General features: G+C 44.7%; 1 protein-coding gene across 1 annotated transcript in view; it reads left to right on the top strand.

Annotated features, from left to right (window-relative positions):
• Positions 1-22,918, top strand: part of VPS41 (VPS41 subunit of HOPS complex) — a 321,046-nt gene that overhangs the window by 167,994 nt on the left and 130,134 nt on the right. The window contains exons 8-14 of the mRNA XM_040432167.1: positions 3,375-3,494; positions 7,395-7,541; positions 9,989-10,055; positions 14,481-14,578; positions 18,115-18,259; positions 19,531-19,560; positions 19,817-19,896. Coding sequence (XP_040288101.1) covers positions 3,375-3,494; positions 7,395-7,541; positions 9,989-10,055; positions 14,481-14,578; positions 18,115-18,259; positions 19,531-19,560; positions 19,817-19,896 — 687 coding nt within the window. The remainder of the gene's footprint in view (positions 1-3,374; positions 3,495-7,394; positions 7,542-9,988; positions 10,056-14,480; positions 14,579-18,114; positions 18,260-19,530; positions 19,561-19,816; positions 19,897-22,918) is intronic.

The following is a 22,918-nucleotide window of genomic DNA, read 5'->3' as shown; positions in this document are numbered from 1 at the left end:
TGTTCTACTTACTAAATACTGAGTAATGATGTCATTTGGCGCTCCATTCTCTCTCCCTTTCCTTCTTCCCATTTTTCCACCCATCCACCTTCTTCCAGTTCCCTCTTCCTTTCCGCCTCCCTTCCCCTCCCCCTCCCACTGATACTCCTTTTTTATCTTTTTTTCTTATGCCCTAATGTAGGAGGCTGCTGCTATCGAATGAGAAAACTTATGGAAGCTGCCATACTCAGTATGCAGCGTATGTGTCATAATTTTCTACAATTTTCCTCAATGGTGGATTAGTTGCTTGTGGTTTTGCTTTCTCATTAAAAAATGTTAATCCATCAATCCATATTGGACTTTCTAGTTTTGGTAGTGGTAGTTTTGTGCTTCTGCAGTACAGCCAGTCTACAGGTGAAACTCGAAAAATTTGAATATCATGCAAAGTTAATTTATTTCAGTAATGCAAGTTAAAAGGGTAAACTAACATATGAGAGACTCATTACATGCAAAGCGAGATATTTCGAGCCTTTATTTGGTATAATTTGGATGATTATGGCTTACAGCTTATGAAACCCCAAAGTCACAATTTTGAGGTACCCTTTGCTCAGGGGGTATGGATTAATTAGCTGACTAGAGTGTGACACTTTGAGCCTAGAATATTCAACCTTTTCACAAAATTCTAATTCTAAGCTGCATTAATGCAATTCTTTTTGCATTACTGAAATAAATGGACTTTTGCACGATATTCAAATTTTTCGAGTTTCACCTGTAAACATATAAAGCTGCAGTGTAAAGCATGGTGTAAGGCACAAGCAACAGAGCCATTCCAAGAAGGTAAATTTCCTACTAATTGAAATTTTAGTGTAACTGCAGGGATCCATGTTATGTCCTAGTTAAGCTAGTGGTACGTTTGAGCTTCTCCACAACAGTCAGTCTTACCATGTAAAACTGCCATGTAAAGCATAGTGGAAAGCAAGAGGAGAGGGCTGTTTTTATGAAGACATAGGAGGTGAATTTCATACTACATAAAATCCCTGATCATAGCCGGACCTAATGCAGCAGGGGGAAAAGGCTAAATGGAAATAAAAAACTGGAAGTGTGTGTATCAGTCAAAGAATATGTCTGCTTAAAGGGGTTGTCTTGTGAAAAATATTCTACAGGTTTTCAAACCAGCACCTGGATCTGAATACTTCTGTAACTGCATATAATTAAAAATGTATTATGCCTACTGAGTTATTCAGTGAAATCTATCTGCATAGCGCCACCTGCTGTTTTTCTCTGTCCTGCTAACTGAGGTGGATGCACACGCTCAGTTCTATCCGTCCACTGCCACCAGCTGCAGTAGAAAGGACACATCCCCTGAGAGGCCAGCAGAGCAATTGGAGCAGTGAATGGGGAGATCTCTGGATCCATGTGAGGTACAGGGCTGGTTCTAGCTTTGTTAGAAAGAGGTTGCCCTGTACTATATGATGTCCGATCTTCATTTTTTTAAATAAGTCATGGGATAACTCCTTTAAAATAACATCTGTCTTCATCTACGTCAGAGAAGAAGGAGGAAACCTAGCCCCTGACGATCTGCAACCCAACATCAGTCTACAGACATGATGACCTTCTGTAGCCTGCAGGTCCAGGGAATCTAATGGTAGTATAGAGGTACATTGTGATGTGTGTGCTGGTGACACAACTGGGGAAGAAGGGAAGGCTTTGACATGGGTGTACAGCAGGTTTTGTATGGACAAATCTGATATCTATGGGCAAGGCATATATATACTAAAGTGCCCCTTCCCAAATCCCATATCCGAGGCTTTCATGTAGCAGCTAGAGAAACCTCAAATGAATCCTTTAATGGCACGCCCATTCCTGATAGTGGGTATCCTGTCCTTCTACATTTTCAGTTCACGACATTTGGGGGGAGATTTATCAAAACTGGTGTAAAGTAGAACTGGCTTAGTTGCTCATAGCAACCAATCAGATCCTGCCTTTCATTGTTCATAGCTCCTTTGGAAAATGAAAGGTAGAATCTGATTAGTTGCTATATCCTACCAAATCTACGTTCACATCTCTGTTTCGGAGAGATCCGTCTGCCTGATCCGGAGCAAATGGCCACTGTCGGCCAGATCGCCGCCGGACCTCATTGCAGTCAATGGGGATTATCTGGCAATGCTGGTTCCTGTGAAGTCCGGAAGGCTGCTCTGTGCCGGAACAGCCTGCCAGATCTCTGAACAGAGATGTGAACAAGGCCTTAGTTTTATCAAAACGGGTGTAAAAGGAAATCGCCCCCTCAGTGTGTTCCTTTGATATGAGCTGTTAAACGTGGTGTAAGACCACCAACATTTTACCCTGTTCCTGGCAGTATAGCCACCTTATGACATCTTCGCATCCGATGATATTACCTACAGATCCTGTTGGATTCTTGTCCCATTGAGGACTTTGCTTTTCAGTGTTTTTTGCCGCATTTGCCACCTCAAAGGTTAATTTTCCATTTTTATTCTTTTGGCAGCGTGCAGCCTGTTTTTCCTTCTCCTAAGTTTACCCTCAGTCAATTTGTAATTCTACAGTAGTAACACTTTAGCAATTTGCATTAAATGTCCTCTGTCCATGACCCCTGTGAAATGGAACAGATATTTTAAAACCTTTAGTTCACAAGATCCGACCAAAAGTCATTTGCACAGTAATGATTTTGCTCAGGCACCCATGGGTGTAACTACTGTCTACAGTACACCCACAAGATGAGCTCAGTAGGACAAAGAAACAAAATTACAAGATGTTACCCTTGCAGGTTTGCAATGTTATGTGCTGCATAGGAAATGGCCAAGTGTTATCGCTTCAAGTGACTTTTCAGTATAATTGTTGTGCTCTGTCGCCATCTTGTGGTAAACCAATATAGTGCATGTAATTCTGTATTCTTTACCTTATTTATGGATGGGCGAATATTAATTACATATGTAGTGATTTTAGGCATGTGCTTAATAATTTTTTAGAATCTGTAAGACGGTTTCTAAAGGCACACACGGCAGTACATTTAACCAACACAAGCGAAAAAATGCTAAAATACACCTGTTGGTTGATTTGCTATACAGACGGTACAGTTGGGCGCAGGTTAAAATTATTTAATATGTTTTACCTGTAATAAAGCAATTACACAGAAAACTGCAGCAAAATCGCATGCGTTTGTTTCTAATGCACTGTTAAACACACCGTCTGGGTAATGAATTAGATCATCATCCAGCCATGGAGCCCTATAGGGTACATTCAATGCTATGTTCTATTTTTAACGGTTTCTGTTACGGATTGACCAATTAAGGGGCATGCACTAGTATTTTACAAAACCTGTCTAGAATCCAAGGAATGCTGTAGATTTACTTAGTTGTAGTCTTTTTATGTTTCTATAGCTGATCTTATATGAGAGAACCTGGCTGAACCGATGGAAGACAACTGTTTTACATGAAGGAGAAGGAACGATAACCAATATTAAATGGCGGGGAAATCTTATTGCATGGTCCAATAATATGGTAAGAGATTTTTTTGGGGGGCTTAAAAAAAATCTAGAGTGGAAATGAACTTTGGCATGGACTTTCACTGCATGCTTTGCAATGTATAAGGTGAATATCATAGCAAATATGCAGTAAAATGTGCAACAAATATACAGATTTCTTGTGAATTTTGTCATGGAATTATGTGAAAATCCACTCCATGTAGGACCATTCCCCAACTGTTATCAGTTAAAGTTCCTAAAAAAAAAAAAAAAATTACTTGTCAGGAAAAAGTCTTGCCTTGTCTAGTCTATCACCAGCAAGTGCCACCTATAGGAATTTTATAAATGCTTCCTAGGGGCACACATCAATCAATGAAACATTAAGGGGCTATTCTAGTTTGAGCAGATTAACGTTACTTTTTGTTGTGTCATTTTCCACTGCACTTACTATATCAATTCCGTATGTTTTTCAAGATCTCTGCTTGCTGACATTCAACGGTGACCTTCACTGTTTACCTCCACGGGATAAAACTCTATCCTGTGCGTGTAATGGACACACAAGTGAGTGGCTCAGTATTTAAGGTAAATGGAATATAATAATGAAGGTTCCTATTGAATGACAACAACCACGAGGAACTGATTCAGAAAGTGTAATGGAGAAAATGCATAACTGTACATTATACAACCATGTAACTTCTTCATTATAATGGCTTAATGTAACACTAGCATGCTAACCATTTCTCAGGATATCGAAATAAGCTTGCATGCCATATACAAGGCCTTGTATACTGTGCCTGGCAGTAGAATTCCCATCCTCCTTGGAGGAATTGCAATCTGGAATTAAAATGGATTTTTCTACAGTGAACTGAAAAACATACCTTCTGTAAAAAAAATCTAAAAACTGAAAAGTTGTGAGTCTTGTATTCACCCCATTTGCCATGAAACCCCTAAATAAAGTTCCCCTGTGTGTAAAGTATGACATAACTCCTGTTCTAAAAGGCCCTGTGTCTGCAACACTACTAAGCAAGCAACATGAAGACCAAGATGGTCTCCAAAAAGGTCAGAGACAACCAAATGTTGAACATCCAACAGAGCACCATTAAACATTACCTGTGGCCCCTCCTCACATGTCTGTTTTAGTAAATAATTGTATTCCACATGAAACGACAATTCTGGAGCATTTATTCTTCAGTCTGTCACTGGTAGGTCTGAATAGACCGTGTAAAACTGTACCGGGACACACCCCAACTGGTAGCACCCAGTTATTGGACAAAAGAAGGCCGTCCCACCAAAACTCTGGGCAAGAAGGACATTAATCAGAGATTCAACAAAGACACCACTGATAACACTGAAGGAGCTCCAAACTTTTGGAGTTCCCCAAACATGTGTCAGAGTCCCCAAACCGATGGAAGAAGGTTCTTTGGTCAATGGAGACTAAAATTTAACATTTTGCCCATCATAGGAAAACACTATGTGTGATGCAACCCAAAATTTCCCATCACCTCCAAGAACACCATTTCCACAGTGAAGTATGGTGGAGGTAGAATCATGCTGTGGAGAGGCTTTTCATCAGCCAGGACTGAAAAACTGGTCATGATTGAAGGAAAGATGGATGGCAGTAAATACAGGACCAGAGTTTTGAGCCTGTGATGGAGGTTCAGTTTCCAGCAGGACAGTTATCTTAAACATACTGCTAAACTGCAATGGAGGGGAAACATTTCAATGTCTTGGAATAGCCTAATCAAAGCCCAGACTTCAGTCCAATTGAGAATCTGTGACACGACTTGAAATGTGCTGTAAACCAACCCAACCCATCTAAGGCTAGTTTCACTTCTGTGTTAGGTCTCTGATAGGCTGTTCTGGCAGAGAAGAGCCTGCCCAGAGCTCTCTGGATCCGGCATAGCCGGATTTCACTGCAATGCCTGCAGGCCTCATTGACTATTATGGCATCTGGAGGAGATCCGTCCTCTACCTGGCAAATATACTGGGATTCAGCTGGACATAGACCTTTGGAGTTGGAGCAGTTTTGCCTGAAGGAATGGCATAAATGCTCTTGTCTAGATGTGCTAAGCTAAGTCTAGTTTCATATATGCGTTAAGAGGTCCGTCAGGCTTTTCTTGCAGAGAACAGCCTGCTTGAGCTCTGTGGATCTGGCATTGCCAGATGGTATTTGAATTCCAGCCAGTCCCATTAACTATATTAGCATCTGGTGGAGATCCGCGCACTAACCATCACCTATGCCGAGAATCGTCTGCAGCAGTTTTTGTTTGGCCAATTCTCGGCATATCTGTTGGGTAGTGGCCGGATCTCCTCCAGACTCCATTATAATTAATGGTACCAGCGGGCAATGCCGGATTCAGAGAGCTCTTTGCCAGAAAAGCCTGCCGGATCTCTTAATGCAGAAGTGAAACTAGTCTAATAGAGACACACCCAAGACACTTGTATCTGTAATGTCCATTCTTTCTAGAACTACAGCTTTACTGTACTCCAGGTAATGGCAGAGCTGACCTACCCTGGAGAATGTAAAACATTTGGGATAAAGAGCTGTCCCCTTAGCTAGCCCTGATTGTCTCCATCATCCAAAACTGTCACAGAATATGATGAAAGATTTGGTTTCATGAGTTGCTTTCTACATTTCATACAAGCAAAGACTAAGCTGTTATTTAGATGTCAGACTGTGTAGTTCCCTGTGAAGCAATAGTCAGTGCGGACCGGCATTTCAGCAGTGCCCTTTGTCTCGCCTTCAATCACATAAACCATTACAAAGCATTATGATGGCTAATCACAGTCCGTGATCTGTCCCAGCCTGGTCTGTCTTATAGGAACGATTCTGTCTCGACAGGTGAAAATGTTGTCTCAAATGCAGACAATTCCCGGTGGCTTGTTTATGAGCATTGTATTATATCTGTAAATCAGAACGGTTACTTTACAGCCTCATCCACAGTATATGTCACAGATATCTAATCTCTTGTATGATGGAATGATCGCATTCATGTTCATCTGTTTATTATGGTGGCTCATGTCTATGATGACACTCTGCATATTTTGTGACATCTCCAAAACTTCTACCGCTTTCAAATTAAAGGAACCTGTCAGGACCTTTGATCCCCTAAACTGCCACTACTGCTTCATAGTGTAGGGTTTTTCTGGTTACATATACTGATGACCTGGTCTCCGGATAGGTCATCAATGTCAGATTAGTGGGGGCCCAACACCTGTACCCCCAATGATCAGCTGTTTCTGGCTGCCACCGTGCCAAAAACTATACGTTGTATGGAGCTGGAAGCAAAAAGACTGAATGCTGGGTAGTGGCCGTGCCGGGGGCTGCACATGGTCTCTCATTAGTACAGAAACTACACCGTGTATGGAGCCTTCTGTTTCCAATCTGTGCACCATACAGCTAATCAGTGGGAGCACTGGGTGTCAGACCCCCTTTGCCCCCATCTGACATTGATGATGTATCGTGTAATCCAGACAACCCCTTTAGCACGTGATAAACGTGGCACACAGAACGTGGGCTAGATTTATGGTGCTTTTTAATTAGTAAGTCTGTCCCACAGTGTTTGCGATTGCAGACATGTAACTGCCATGTATGAACTCTGCACGTCTTTTACATTTATGTTTAGGAGGTGTTGTGTGTCTGAGGCCCCTGGTCACACTTTTAGCCACAAGGAAGCCTTTTTGTGCAAAGGTGTATCGAGGCGCCCATAAGAGTCGAGTTTTCCTTGGCTGTGCCAGGTGTCTATTTTCAGAAAACATAGTAGAAAGGGTATATGATTTTTTTTAATTAATTTATATTAATGTTTTTCTAACATGTGAAAATTATCCCACAAGCCAAAGGGTTAAAATTCTTCCTAAAAATTAAGCATTTATGCATAGTCACATAAATTATAAAAGTTTAAAAAATATGTAAAACATCATTTTGTTTCTTTTCCAGGGAGTCAAAATACTAGACATAATTACAAGACAAAGGATTACGAACGTACCCAGAGATGACACGAGCCTACGTCCCGACATGTACCCCTGCAGCCTCTTCTGGAAGGATCATCTGACTCTTGTCATTGGATGGGGGAAATCTGTCAAGGTATTTCCTTCTCTTTTTAGTATTTTACATTTTGAATGTAAATCTGACCATTGGGTAATTCCTTACTGATTTTAAAACGTGCAGTATCTCCACCTTTTATCACCATTAGTGATGAGTGAAGTTTTGAAAAATTTGATTCAGCAACTTCACCGTAGTTAGCCAAGAAATTCAATTTGTTCAGAATTAATTTGTCATGAATGGCTATAAATCTGGTGTACCCAGGCCACTCTGCCCTAGGGTACAGCCACACGGAGAGGCCGCACTGCGGGGGGTTGCGGCCATGCTTAAATGAGTTTTTTCAAGATTAGCAGATCAGAGATAAGGCTTCACATGAGAAGTCAGCTGACGCAACTCAGGAGGGATAGTCTGCAAGTAAACAGATTTTTAATCTAGTTTTTACTGGATGTATCATGAAAACTACTGAAAATAAAGACCAGATGAAAAAAACAACTTTTTAGCCAAAAATAAGTAAAATGCAATGATAAAAAATTGCCCTGAAGGCGTCCATAGCCTTTAATAGGGTTTTTTGAGATTTTTTTTTTTACTGATGACCTATCCCCTGGGTAACAAATGAAGAGAGGTAGCGGCAGCATCTCCGGTAAATCCTTTATTCGGACAGACTTTACAGAAAGTGTGCCATAAAATTAGCCAGCAAAGTTTCGGCTGTATCTCAGCCTTTGTCAACCCTCAAGACTTGGATACAGCCGAAACGTTGCTGCTTGATTTTATGGCACACTTTCTGTAAAGTCCATCCGAATAAAGGATTCACCGGAGATGCTGCCGCTACCTCTCTTCATTTGCTATATGGTTGACTGCTGAGGATCTGCGGTCGTGTTTTGGCTGTTGCATTGCCGGGTGGCCGTTTGTGTCCGTGGGTGCTGCTCTACATACACTTTTGTTTACTATCCCCTGGGTAGGTCATCAGTATCTGATCGGTGGGGATCCAACACCCGAGACCCCTGCCAATTAGCTGTTTGAAAAGGCCCTGGCAGTCCTGTGAGCACTGCGGCCTCCACGCAGCTTACCAAGCACAGTGCCGTACATTGTATAGCGGCTGTGCTTGGTATCACCCTCAGCCCTGTTCACTTGAATGGGGCTGAGCTGCGCCCAGGCCATGTTAACGATGACATCACTGGCCTAGGAAAAGCTGAGAGCAGGCCGCGGCGCTCACAGGAGCACCGGTGCCTTTTCAAACCACTGATTAGTGGGAGCCCCGGGTGTCGGACCCCCACTGATCAGTATTAAAATCTGGGAAAACCCCTTTAAAGAGGACCTTTCACCGATTATTACACTATGAACTAACTATACAGACATGTAGAGCGGCGCCCGGGGATCTCACTGCACTTACTATTACCCCCGGGCGCCGCTCCGTTCTCCTGCTATGTCCTCCGGTATCTCCGCTCACTAAGTTTTAGTAGGCGGAGATTCCAGTCACTAAGTTATGGTAGGCGGAGTCTGCCCTTGCTCTGCTCTAGCGCTGGCCAATCGCAGCGCAGAGCTCACAGCCTGGGAGGTTATTTTCTCCCAGGCTGTGAGCTCTGCAATGCGATTGGCCAGCGCTTCAGAAGAACAAGGGCAGACTCCGCCTACCATAACTTAGTGAACGGAGATACCGGAGGGCATAGCAGGAGAATGGAGCGGCGCCCGGGGATAATAGTAAGTGCAGTGAGATCCCCGGGCGCCGCTCCACATGTCTGTATACTTAGTTCATAGAGTAATAATCGGTGAAAGGTCCTCTTTAAGGCCTCTTGCACACGAACGTGTGCGGCTCCGTGGCAATGCACGAACACCCACTGTGGGCAGCGGATCGCGGACCCATTCACTTTAATGGGTCCGCGATCCGGCCGTTCCTCAAAAAGATAGGACATGTTCTATCTTTTTGCGGAACGGAAGTACAGGACGAAACCCCACGGAAGCACTATGTAGGGTTCCGTTCCGCATCTCTGGATTTGCGGACCCATTGAAGTGAATAGGTCCGCATCCGTGATGCGGGAATGCACACGGAACGGGGCCCGTGTATTGCGGATCCGTAAATGCGGTCCGCAATACGGCCACGGGGCGCACACGTTCGTGTGCAGGAGGCCTAAGGGTGGATATTCACTTTAATATACATGATGTCTTCTTGTCCATTCATACCAAAAGCTAAATCCAGAATTCTTCTGGTTTCCACTTCCCATAGAGCAGTCCACTGTGGGATATCAAATGAACATTAGAAAGTAAGGTCTACCCTTTCAGAAATGGATGGGTAAGAACAAATGAATTAGTCATGTCCATCTTCAGTGCCATAGAAAGTGAAGCCATGACGCCAATGTGAACAGTGTCAGAATGAAACTCTTAGGGCACATATCTGAAAGTGAAGCTCCTGTCAGCAGTGAACTTGAATTTGCATGCCACGTTGGCTGGTCAGCATTGGAGAAGAACTGGCTGATATCTTGGTCTTGTTGCAGATCTGTTCTGTGAAGGAGCGACACGCCGGTGAAATAAGAGACTTGCCCAACCGTTATGTTGAGATTGGTAAGATTTGGTTTCCATTCATGCAGCTATGTCATTTAATTACTCAATACCATTTTCAATATCGAATCTTAATGTCGGTTACATCAGCAAATCGAAATCTTGCTCTGGCCTAGTGCTGTTCACACAGCTGAAGATTTGTTGCATTGTATCAGTCTGCGCAGTCCCATAAATGCTGCGTTTTCTCTGTAGACAAATTAGCTTTTCATAGAATCCGGTACAGTAACAGCCAAGTGGATGAGATTTCCAAAAATCTGCACGTACAGTAACTTAACATGCAGGGCAGATTTCAAATACGCAGAATGTCGATTTATATTTGCGGATATATGGCACAGATTTCACCCTTGTAATGCAGAAGCTGAAATCTGTAAAAAAAAATCCTGAAGAAAATCTGCAGCAAAATCCACATGATTTGGTGCAGACTTTGGCCATGTCCCCTGCAGACTCGCGCCGTGTTGCCATACTCCAGTATGCTAAACCCCAGATAGATTGAGTTCATTAAATGAAAATCTGTGTGCAGGACTAGGTCGGATGATGTTTCCTGTCTCTGGAAGTTCACAAGAATGTTTCCATTCACTGACAGCAAGTACAGCTTTTAGAAACGTGCTTGATTTCTGATTAGACATGATTAAAGAGGTCGTCTCACTTCAGCAAATGGCATTTATCATGTAGCTAACGGTAATACAAGGCACTTACGAATGTATTGTGATTATCCATATTGCCTCCTTTGCTGGCTCGATTCATTTTTCCATCACATATTAGACTGCTTGTTCCATGGTTCGGCCACCCTGCAGTCCAGCAGCAGCGGTGGTCGTGCTTGTACACTATAGAAAAAATGCTGGCCAGAGAGCGCACGGTCCCGGCCACCAGAGAGGCCAGAGCTTTTTTTCTATAGTGTGCAAGTACGGCCACCACTGCTGGATTGCAAGGTGGTCGTAACCATGGAAACAAACATTGTATAATGTGATGGAAAAATAAATCCAGCCAGCAAAGGAAGCAATATGGACAATCACAATACATTAGTAAGTGGCATTTACTTTCTCTACATAATAAATGCCATTTGTTGAAGTGAGACAACCCCTTTAAAGTAACACTGAACATAGAGAGTACACAAAGGCAACAAAAACTTTCTCACCAGTTTCTCTTTTAATTTACTTAAAAATACATATAAAGAAGTCTTCTTCAATGTGTGTCCCAGGATATCAACCCCTGCCCCCTCCTTCCATTCCTGTGACTGGCTGTAAGGGGACACTGCCCCAACTGGTCACACTGCATAAGGAGACCCTTTGTCTAAGCCAGCGGTCAGCAACCTTCGGCACTCCAGCTGCTGTGAAACTACAACTCCCAGCATGCAACCATGCTCGGCTGGTATTCTAACTCCCATAGAAGTGAATGAAGCACTCTGGGAGTTGTAGTTTCTGAACAGCTGGAGTGACGGAGGTTGCTGATCCTGCCTCTCTGTGTAGTGGTCGTGCTGGAGCACTGCAGCTCCGCACCCATTCAAGCCAGAAACTGCCCAGTGTACAGAGCCTTCCGCCTCCTCTCGGGCCACGGCTGCCGGAAACAGCTGATCCGTGGAGGTAGCGGATGTCAGGCCACTGATCTGAGGCTGATGGTCTATCCTGAGACTGGGTCATCAATACCATTTTGTTCTTAACAGAATTTCCACGAGACTGGTTTATTTCAGGAGAACGCACAGTGATTTATGGTTTTGCATTGATTACAGCATAAAAAAAATTAACTTTATATTTTTATTTTTAGAAATATTCAGTAAAATGGTTTAGATTTGGTAATCCTGAGCTGTTTGTGTTATGTCTGATATCAGTTCCTTCATGCTCCTGTTTTTCACATTCCTTTGAAGACTGAACTTGTTTCACGTCCCCGAGCAAAATGTGGGAAGCGAGACTAATTTTTTACTTGTGATATAGTGGGTGGGAAGCCTTCCTCAGTAGTATAGCCTCTGGATGAGCGATATCTTGGCAGGTTGCCTCAGATTTATGCTCTTTTATTGGAATGTTTTCGTAGATGACATTTTCGTACTGTAATGCTGCTTGTAATGACCACTTTACAATTTGAGCTTGGGCAAGTTATCAGATAGCTGTAACACAGCCACGTTATGCATCTGTATGATGGCCGCAATACTTGGACCTCTCTAGGACCTCACAATGTCCAAAACACAGGCTCTAAAATGTGGTCATATTTTGAAATTCGTTCACACTTCGTTTGTTGGTTAAAGGTGAATTGCGTTATGGATTCCGTTACCACAGACCATAACGCAATTCTATGATGGAATGCATAACAGAATGCTTTTAGAGGCATTCCGTTATTCATTCCTTCATAATAGAAGTCTATGGCCTGCATAACAGATCCGTCTCGTTTTCGTTATTCAGGGGAGTCCTCTCCTCACCGTTATGCAGGGCAGTCCTCTCCTCTCCGTTATGCAGGGGAGTCCTCTCCTCTCCGTTATGCAGGGGAGTCCTCTCCTCTCCGTTATGCAGGGGAGTCCTCTCCTCTCCGTTATGCAGGGGAGTCCTCTCCTCTCCGTTATGCAGGGGAGTCCTCTCCTCTCCGTTATGCAGGGGAGTCCTCTCCGCTATGCAGGGGAGTCCTCTCCTCTCCGTTATGCAGGGGAGTCCTCTCCTCTCCGTTATGCAGGGGAGTCCTCTCCTCTCGTTATGCAGGGGAGTCCTCTCCTCTCCGTTATGCAGGGGAGTCCTCTCTGTTATGCAGGGGAGTCCTCTCCTCTCCGTTATGCAGGGGAGTCCTCTCCGTTATGCAGGGGAGTCCTCTCCTCTCCGTTATGCAGGGGAGTCCTCTCCTCTCCGTTATGCAGGGGAGTCCTCTCCTCTCCGTTATGCAGGGGAGTCCTCTCCTCTCCGTTATGCAGGGGAGTCCTCTCCTCTCCGTTATGCAGGGGAGTCCTCTCCTCTCCGTTATGCAGGGGAGTCCTCTCCTCTCCGTTATGCAGGGGAGTCCTCTCCTCTCCGTTATGCAGGGGAGTCCTCTCCTCTCCGTTATGCAGGGGAGTCCTCTCCTCTCCGTTATGCAGGGGAGTCCTCTCCGTTATGCAGGGGAGTCCTCTCCGTTATGCAGGGGAGTCCTCTCCTCTCCGTTATGCAGGGGAGTCCTCTCCTCTCCGTTATGCAGGGGAGTCCTCTCCTCTCCGTTATGCAGGGGAGTCCTCTCCTCTCCGTTATGCAGGGGAGTCCTCTCCTCTCCGTTATGCAGGGGAGTCCTCTCCTCTCCGTTATGCAGGGGAGTCCTCTCCTCTCCGTTATGCAGGGGAGTCCTCTCCTCTCCGTTATGCAGGGGAGTCCTCTCCTCTCCGTTATGCAGGGGAGTCCTCTCCTCTCCGTTATGCAGGGGAGTCCTCTCCTCTCCGTTATGCAGGGGAGTCCTCTCCTCTCCGTTATGCAGGGGAGTCCTCTCCTCTCCGTTATGCAGGGGAGTCCTCTCCTCTCCGTTATGCAGGGGAGTCCTCTCCTCTCCGTTATGCAGGGGAGTCCTCTCCTCTCCGTTATGCAGGGGAGTCCTCTCCTCTCCGTTATGCAGGGGAGTCCTCTCCTCTCCGTTATGCAGGGGAGTCCTCTCCTCTCCGTTATGCAGGGGAGTCCTCTCCTCTCTGTTATGCAGGGGAGTCCTCTCCTCTCTGTTATGCAGGGGAGTCCTCTCCTCTCTGTTATGCAGGGGAGTCCTCTCCTCTCCGTTATGCAGGGGAGTCCTCTCCTCTCTGTTATGCAGGGGAGTCCTCTCCTCTCTGTTATGCAGGGGAGCCCTCTCGTCTCCGTTATCGATGCTGTGATTTGCTTTTTCAATATACGGAGTACGGATCCTGGATGCTCTGGATCCGTACTTTTTATGCTGGAAACAGCAGAACAGAGCTGATAACACCAGAAAGCGCAGAGCGCTCTGAGAAGTGCTGCTGTAACTTTGTGGTTTCAGCAAAGGTTTAGGTCCCCTTTAAAAAAGACCCTTCACTTCTCCTTACATGTCTGTTTTAGTAACTACTTGCATTCCTCATTTAATAACAATTCTGAAGCATCTTTTATATATTTTTATGTTGTACCAGCCCTCTATAATTCCTGCTAGAAGTTTATGAATGAATTACTGCCAGCAGTCTGCAATAAAGTTCCAATTGGATGTTACCAGTTAGGGGTGTGCAGCTGCACGGTCTGGCACTATCCAGTAAGTGCTGCCAGTGTCAGATGGTACAGGGACACCCCCCAACTGGTAATACCTAGTTGGACCCAGTTATTCCTTTAGAAGGAATAATAAAGGAATGGCACAACATACATGAATATAAAAAGATGCTACAGAATTGTTATGACATGGGGCAGGAGAGGTGACAGGTCCCCTCCAAACATGATGTACTTTTTTATCTTATTAACATTGCACATCTTAATAACTTTGTTTTATTTCTCTTTTTAGTGTCACAGTTTGATACAGAATTCTTCATTAGTGGAATAGCGCCTCTCTGTGACCAGTTTGTGATGCTGTTTTTTGTAAAGGAAACTTCTGATAATGCGGTAATTCCCTCTTTCTATATACCAGTTCAATGAATCCTATTGTGCACATTGGTAATGTGGCGTCCATTGACTGATACTACTTGTCACCACTGTGGTGCACACTGATTCACAGACGGTTTACAAGTGAAATGCACGTGCTGATTGGCTGGATCTTCTCATCCATTGTGTGTGCCTGTCTGTTGCATTTTAAGGTAAAAGTGGTTTCAAATTAAAATGGCCCAGGAAAGACAATGGTCATTAAGCGACTACTGTACGTATGTATTCTGATGAAGAAAAAAGTCATCTATATTATAATTATATTATAAATAATCATTCCTATTATCTCTGTATGTTAGCAGTAGTTCAGGCAAGATGCCCATCCTCCATAATTATGTGTACAGAATACACTCTGCAGTCAGATAATAAAACAGATTAGCAAATAAGAATCTGTTTTAATATCTTGTTTTAATTATTGAATTAAGATCTAAGTAATACATTTCCTAGAGGGAGTCTGTCTGAAGTTTAGATTGTAGGTAGGGCTGGGATAATCAGGGAAAACATAACTATTGTGGAGCTTATCATCAGGAGCAGTGTTAATATGAACTTTTATTCTGCTGGGTTCTTCTCTTGCAAATGCCAAGGAGGAGTCTTTTCACTGTGAGTGAGGAGTCTGGAGGAGTCTGTTCTCTGCATTGAGCAGCTTCGCAGCCCTTCCCCTCTGCTCTGAGTGACAGCTGTAGCTGTCCAATCACTATAGCTGTCACTCAGAGGAGAGGGGCTGTGAAGCAGCTCAATGCAGACAACAGAGAGCCTCCTCCTTGACACTTGCAAGAGAAGAATACAGCAGAATAAAAGTTCATATTAACACTGCTCCTGATGATAAAAGCTCCAGAATAGGAATGTTTGTACTACTTTCTAGTGCTGTTTAGCATGGACAAAAGTGCTGACCCAACACAAAGGCACTCTCATCTATGTGGCCCAGCCACAACATTTACTTGAGTAAGCCTGAGCTTCAGTACTAGATACTTCTGCGTGGTCATGGATGTGGTATGTTTGTCACTGCAGTAAAGCAGTTGAGGATAGGCTTTGGCGTTGTTCATAAATGATATATCTTGGAACAACCATTTCTTTTTTAAATCAGTAGTCCTTAAAGGGGTTGGCCACTCTGTTAGCGCCTATTAAAACTATAAAGAAAGCCGGGAGATTTTACACTTACAAATATATCTACTTAAGCAGATCTGCCTGGTTTTCCTGCTATCGGCAGCCACTCCCCTCCTGTCCTGCTCTCACAGCTGCCTGTCTTGTCCATCACTGCACCTGCCATTGAGGAGCTGCCTGAAGCCTGTGCTGCTGTCTGGGTCCTAAAGCACCCTGCTTACATGTATCAGAGGTGCTTTCCTTCTGTGACTGGCACTCCTGGCTGTGCAGGGCTGGCAGGGGCTTATCAGGAACACATCTGACTGCAGGCTCTGCCCCCTCTGTTTCCCCTGTACTGAGAGGATCCTGCCAACATGTGAGGATGTAGCAGAGCCAGGGAAGCGCTGTGGGCCACAAACTGTGAGCAATCCCAGTGCCTGTCCTGTTTATGGCCCCTCTGCACTGTGTTCTTATCACAGACATGATATTACAGCCAGACCAACAGTTCAGGAGCTTTAACCCCTTCTGTGCTGCCAGTATGGCTGAGGTCAGTGATATCGGCAGCAGTCACTGGTCTCACCATCTATAAATGTGTGCCCGCTCCTTCCTGCACTCTGTATATGGTGATGTGTGACCCCTACCACTGCATACAGAGATCTGTGACCCCCTGTACACTGTATACAGTGATCCGGCGGCACTCGTGGGGTTACCGTTAGCACGGAAGTCCGCTCCTGCCCCATTCACTTTAATGGGGACAGGTCAGAGATACAGCTGCAGCACGGCAAACATGCTGAGAGGCGGCCAGACAAAAAACACAGCGTGCTGGGCATCAGTGAATGGGGCCGGAGCGGACTTCTGTCGGCACTCGTGGGCTAGCGTTAGCACGGATCCGACAGGGGAACAGCCTGCTAACACTAGCGTTAGTCGTGTGATGATAGACAGGAGGCACTTCTCTATGTGATCAGATTGATTTGTACAAATGTATTAATCAGAGCTCTTGTGCAACAAAGATCTTTCCCCCCGCTCAACAGCCCCCCTTCTATGGCAGTCCAATTCTCTGACAGCTCAGGGCTTTATTTGAGTCAGAAAACTGGCGAAAATTAAAGGGCTTCTGTCACCCCCCATTGTGCAATTTTCATTAGCCGACATTAGCTATTTGCTAATGTCAGCCGAGTGCAATCATACATGTCCTGCCTTTGTCTGTGGCTTATTTCTTGTAAAAATCATACTTTTTATCATATGCAAATTTCTTCACTACCAGCATCAGCGATAATCGGCAGTCTTCTCTTCCGGGTGTAGTGTGATGTAATTGGCGCAGGCGCACTGAGGAAGGAGCTGGCAAGCGCGCGTCCTTCACTCAGTACGCCTGCGCCGATCGAGGAACGTTACGGCGCAGGTGCGGGAATTCAGCAGCAGACGGGCCAGTGGGAGGAGGAGAGCGCTCGCTGGCCCTGTCTATGAAGAGGAGATGGGGCGTGTCTAGAAGCGGCAGATGCAGCGGCTACCAGCAAGTACACGCCCAACTTGCTGGTAGTGAAGAAATTTGCATATGATAAAAGTAGGATTTTTACAAGAAATAAGCGACAGACAAAGGCAGGACATGTATGATTGCAAATAGCTAATGTCTGCTAATGAAAATTGCACAATGCAGGGTGACAGAAGCCCTTTAACATTAATTTGTTGGGGCGGCTGGTCACGCCCCCTCCCTGCCATTGTCACGCCGCCATTTTTTTTAAAGGCACAGTTAAAAAGTCGCAGCCACATAGTTTGCAACTTTTTAACACCACTTTTCAGAAAGAAGGGAAATTATAAATCTCCCCCTCTATTCATTCTGTTCATGGCTTAAATCCAATGGTGCAACTAGAAATGACTAGGCCTTACAGCAAGTATATGAACAGGGCCCCTCCCCCCAGTAACACATGTATGACACATTAGCATCATATTCCTGTGTGCTGCTGGGACTGTCCGCATCTTTTGCGGCCCCATTGAAGTGAATGGGTCCGCATCCGAGCCGCCAGAACTGCGGCTTGGATGCGGACCAAAACAACGGCCGTGTGCATGAGGCCTTATTGATATTATGTAGGGGGCTCTTGTCTCTATGGATGTCATGTGACTGCTCTTCTGAACATGCTTGCTGCAGTGCATGCTGGGATTTTTACTTTCACTTTGCTGCCGCTCCTCCCACACAGCTGGTGTGAGGAGCTCCTCCAGGGAGGCATGTCATGGTGAACAGGTTAGAGAAATGACATATAGCCAGTACATCTCACGTGGTAGAAATACTTCATGGCTATTGTCTGGGGCACTTTGGTATTTTCATACTTAGGGTGGCCAACCCCTTTAACTATATTGGAGCTATTGTTCTACATGTCATTTAGTGATTTTTAACCATTGGGTAACCAAATGCTCGGTTCTTGTCCCAGAGTAAAGAGCTGTGTGCCAGGCCTCGACTGGATATCATTCAGCCTCAGGCGGATTCCTGTGAAGAGGTGTCCTCGGATGCTATAACAGTCAGGGGCTTTCAAGAGAATGAGTGTCGGGATTATCGTCTTTGGGTAAGAAAATCTGGTGCTGGTGCACATAAGGACTATTTTGACTGCTTCTGCTCTTTCCTTCACTATTTTCTTCTCTCGTGCTGAGCTCCCTTGCATAGTTTTTCCATCCGCTTTTTGTTTTGTACAGTTTCTATATGTCACATGTGAGTACGTGCTCTATTTAGGTGCACTCTACCATTGTGCCTCTTGGCTATTAGAGCCCTAATATGTAATGGGGGGCAAGCGTTCATGCCAAACTCGTGCCTTCCCTTATAAACAGCAGACATAACTATTCTGTGCATTATGTGGAAAGCATGGTAATTCTGTAAGGATACATCGATCGCATGGCCTTTCTGTAGCTCGGTTCCATTCAAGTTAATAGGACTCAGCTGCAGTACCGAGCATGGGCTCTATACAATGTATGGCACTGTGCTTGATATACTAAGAAAAGGGCTGCAGCACTCTAACAGCTGATCGGCGGGTTGCCAGAAGTTGGCCCCCTTTGATCAGTGGTGTTCTCATCGACCTGAGGATCAGTCGTCATTTTTTTAAGTCCCTGGAAACCCCCTTTTAATTGGACAGCATATTTAGGTAATAGATCCCATTTCAGCTGGACGATTTCTGCACTTATCCTTCATCTCATAATTGTAAGTTTTCCCTGAACTCTTCTTCAGAGGTGGCAGGGGCTAACTATAATGATGTCTCGCATACCCATCACACAGAGGAGAAGATCCTGCTCCCATACCTCTCTTTATTATTATAAAGCAGTAGGTCATTAGATTGCCAGCAGAGAAGCAATCTTAGTGCCTTTGTGCAGCAGCCCCCCTCTTCCAACTTCACTTTGCATAGTTTTCTAAGGGAAGCAACTGTAACCTGATTTCTCAGTGACAGCTTATTCAGGTAATAGATTTATTTGAGCTGACCAAAATGGACAATTTCTACACTTTTTCACCATGGTGGTAAATTTTGGCAGGGAATAGCTATAATAATGTCTTGCATAACCCATCACACCGAGGAGAAGATCCTGCACTCCCATAATGCACCTCTCTCTCATATACACAGAAGCAAGTAGTAAGAAGGACATTATAAAGGAGTAGGTCATTAGACTTCAGTAAGAAGCAATGGGGTCTGTGTGATCTCTTTGTCTTTCTGCAGCAGCTCCCTCTGCCCACCCTCCCCTCTGCATAGATTTCTAAGGAAAGCAACTGTAACCTGATTTATCAGTGATCTGAAAATCCATCTCATCCTTACCTCAGTGAAGGTAGATTTTACCATTGAATTGAGTCAGGGTAGAATGAAGTTGAGAGGCACTTTTTCTGTATGTGTACTTTTTGTGTGAATTCCCTCTTGTTTATGCACACGAATCAAAAAAATTAAAAATTAAATATGAATTGACTTCATATGAAATTAAGTCCTAATATATGTATGTGTTTGACATACCGTATGAAAATAAAATTGTGAACCCCACCAGGGACCAGGACTGTCAATCTACTGATGACAGTCCATGTCTAGTATGATATAACTAGATACATCTCCATTTTCCATCTATTTAGAGTATTCAGAAGGTGAAATCACTGTTTTATATAATCAGCCCCAAGAGATGTTGTTGTGGCCAAAGAGCGGGACCAAGATGACCACATTGACTGGCTATTGGGACGAAAGAAATATGAGGTATTTGTAATCTTTTTATTTTCTTATTATTGTGTCCCCACCACCTCTGTTGACACTTGTATGCTAATGTGCCACATGAACAGATCAGCCAATCACGCCCCAGGGCAGTTACGTCTAAGGCTACTTTCACACGAGCGTTCGGGTGTCCGCTCGTGCGCTCCGTTTGAAGGGGCTCACGAGCGGCCCTGAACGCATCCGTCTGGCCCTAATGCATTCTCAGTGGAGGCGGATCCACTGAGAATGCATCCGCCTGACAGCGCTCAGCCTCCGCTCCGCTCAGTGAGCGGACACCTGAACGCTGCTTGCGGAGGCGAACGCCTGGCCGTGCGGAGGCGAGCGGATCCGTCCAGACTTATAATGGAAGTCAATGGGGACGGATCCGCTTGAAGATGACACCATATGGCTCAATCTTCAAGCGGATCCGTTCCCCATTGACTTTCAATGTAAAGTCTGAACGGATCCGCTCAGGCTACTTTCTGACTTTAGAAAATTTTCTAAGTAATAATGCAGACGGATCCGTTCTGAACGGATGCAAACGTCTGCCTTATCGGAGCGGATCCGTCTGATGAAACATCAGACGGATCCGCTCCGAACGCTCGTGTGAAAGTAGCCTAAGCCTCACCGAGGTCATGACTGGCTGACCCACCCAGCGGACTTGTGATCATTGTGGATATCACATCATCACACAGAACAGAGAGGCGGCTCTATAATGAGGATTTTAACATCTTAAAGGGAACCTGTCACCTGGATTTTGGGTGTAGAGCTGAGGACATGGGTTGCTAGATGGCCGCTAGCACATCCGCAATACCCAGTCCCCATAGCTCTGTGTGCTTTTAGTGTGTACAAAAACCGATTTGATACATATGCAAATTAACCTGAGATGAGTCAGAGCTTGAAAATATGACTCTTCTCTGGTCACACAAGTAAGATATGACTCTTTTAATGTTAATTTGCATAAAAGGCGGGAAGTACAAAAATGCATAATACTTGTTGAATTTGTCTGCAAATGAAATTAAAAGTGTAATTTATATGTTTAGGGTAACACAATGAACATTTAGAAATGCTCAGTGAGGGTAGCATAGTAGAGGTGACATGTACCTTTAACCCCTTCCCAACCTTTGACGTAATAGTACGTCATAGTGATCGCGCGGGCATCGGAGCGGTGCGCGCGCGATCACTGCAGGGGCCCGCCGGTCCGTGGTAGCCGGGCCCCTGCTGTATCCGCCGGCATTGCTGTAAAAGCCGATGCCGGCGGATTAACCCCTTCTATGCTGCGGTCTGCACTGACCGCGACATAGAAGAGGTTTGTGTCAGGTGAACGGTCGCATCGGGTCCCCGCACTGCTGTAGCGGGGACCCGATGCGACACAGGCAGCCCGATGCCGTGCAGAGGCTGTCAATGCCTTGCACGGCATCGGGAACTGCCTTCTAAGGCCCTTTCACACGGGAGAGTATTCCGCGCGGATGCGATGCGGGAGGTGACGCATTGCACCCGCCACTGAATACCGACCCATTCATTTCTATGGGGCTGTTCAACATGAGCGGTGATTTTCACGCGTCACTTGTGCGTTGCGTGAAAATCGCGGCATGCTCCTCTTTGTGCGTTTTTCACGTAACGCAGGCCCCATAGAAATGAATAGGGTGGCGTGAAAATCGCAAGCATCCGCAAGCAAGTGCGGATGCGGTGCGATTTTCACGCACGGTTGCTAGGAGACGATCAGGATGGAGACCGATCATTATTATTTTCCCTTATAACATGGTTATAAGGGGAAAATAATAGCATTCTGAATACAGAATGCATAGTAAAACATCGCTGGAGGGGTTAAAAAAAAATAAAAAAAAATTTAAATCACCTTAGTCCACTTGATCGCGTAGCCCGGCATCTCCTTCTGTCTTCATCTGATCTCTGTGCAGCAATAGGACTGTGGTGACGGTCACTACGGTCATCACATGATCCATCACATGATCTTTTACCATGGTGATGGTCATGTGATGACCGGAATGACGTCACCACCAGGTCCTGTTGCTGCACAGAGATCAGATGAAGACAGGAGGAGATGCCGGGCTACGCGAGCAAGTGGACTAAGGTGAGTTAAATTTTTTAGTTATTTTTTTAACCCCTCCAGCGATGTTTTACTATGCATTTCTGTATTCAGAATGCTATTATTTTCCCTTATAACCATGTTGTAAGGGAAAATAATACAATCTACAGAACGCCGATCCCAAGCCTGAACTTCTGTGAAGAAGTTCGGGTTTGGGTACCAAACATGCGCGATTTTTCTCACGCAAGTGCAAAACGCATTACAATGTTTTGCACTCGGAAAAATCGCGGGTGTTCCCGTAACGCACTCGCACATTTTTCCCGCAACGCCCGTCTGAAGAGGCCTAAGGGTACCGAGGAGATTCAGCCTCAGGGGATCAGACCCCTAAAAGTGAATGTCCTAATAAAGTAAAGTAAAAAAAAGATCTGCTCTATAAAAAAAGTCACATAACCTAATCCCTCAGGTAAACGCTGTAAAAATAATAAATAAAAAACGGTGCCAAAACATCAATTTTTTTGTTACCTTGCCTCACAAAAAACGTAATATAGAGCAATAAAAATCATATGTACCCCAAAATAGTACAAATAAAACTTGCACCTTATCCCGTAGTTTCCAAAATGTGGTCACTTTTTTGAGTTTCTAACTGTAGGGGTGCATCAGGGGGCTTCAATTGGGACATGGTGTCAAAAAACCAGTCCAGCAAAATCCTGCCTTCAAAAAACCATATGGCATTCCTTTCCTTCTGCGCCCTGCCGTGTGCCCGTACAGCTGTTTACGACCACATATGGGGTGTTTCTGTTAAACTACAGAATCAGAGCCATAAATATTGTTTTGTTTGGCTGTTAACCTTGCTTTTGTAATGGAAAAAAATATTAAAATGGAAAATCTGCTAAAAAAGTGAAATTTTGAAATTGTATCTCTATTTTCCATTAATTCTTGTGGAACACCTAAAGGGTTAACAAAGTTTGTTAAAATCAGTTT

This window comes from Bufo bufo, chromosome 5 (genome assembly GCF_905171765.1).
Source record: "Bufo bufo chromosome 5, aBufBuf1.1, whole genome shotgun sequence".
NCBI lineage: Eukaryota > Metazoa > Chordata > Amphibia > Anura > Bufonidae > Bufo > Bufo bufo.
Note: the sequence above shows the minus strand (reverse complement) of the source record. Positions and strands in the feature narration are given on the sequence as shown.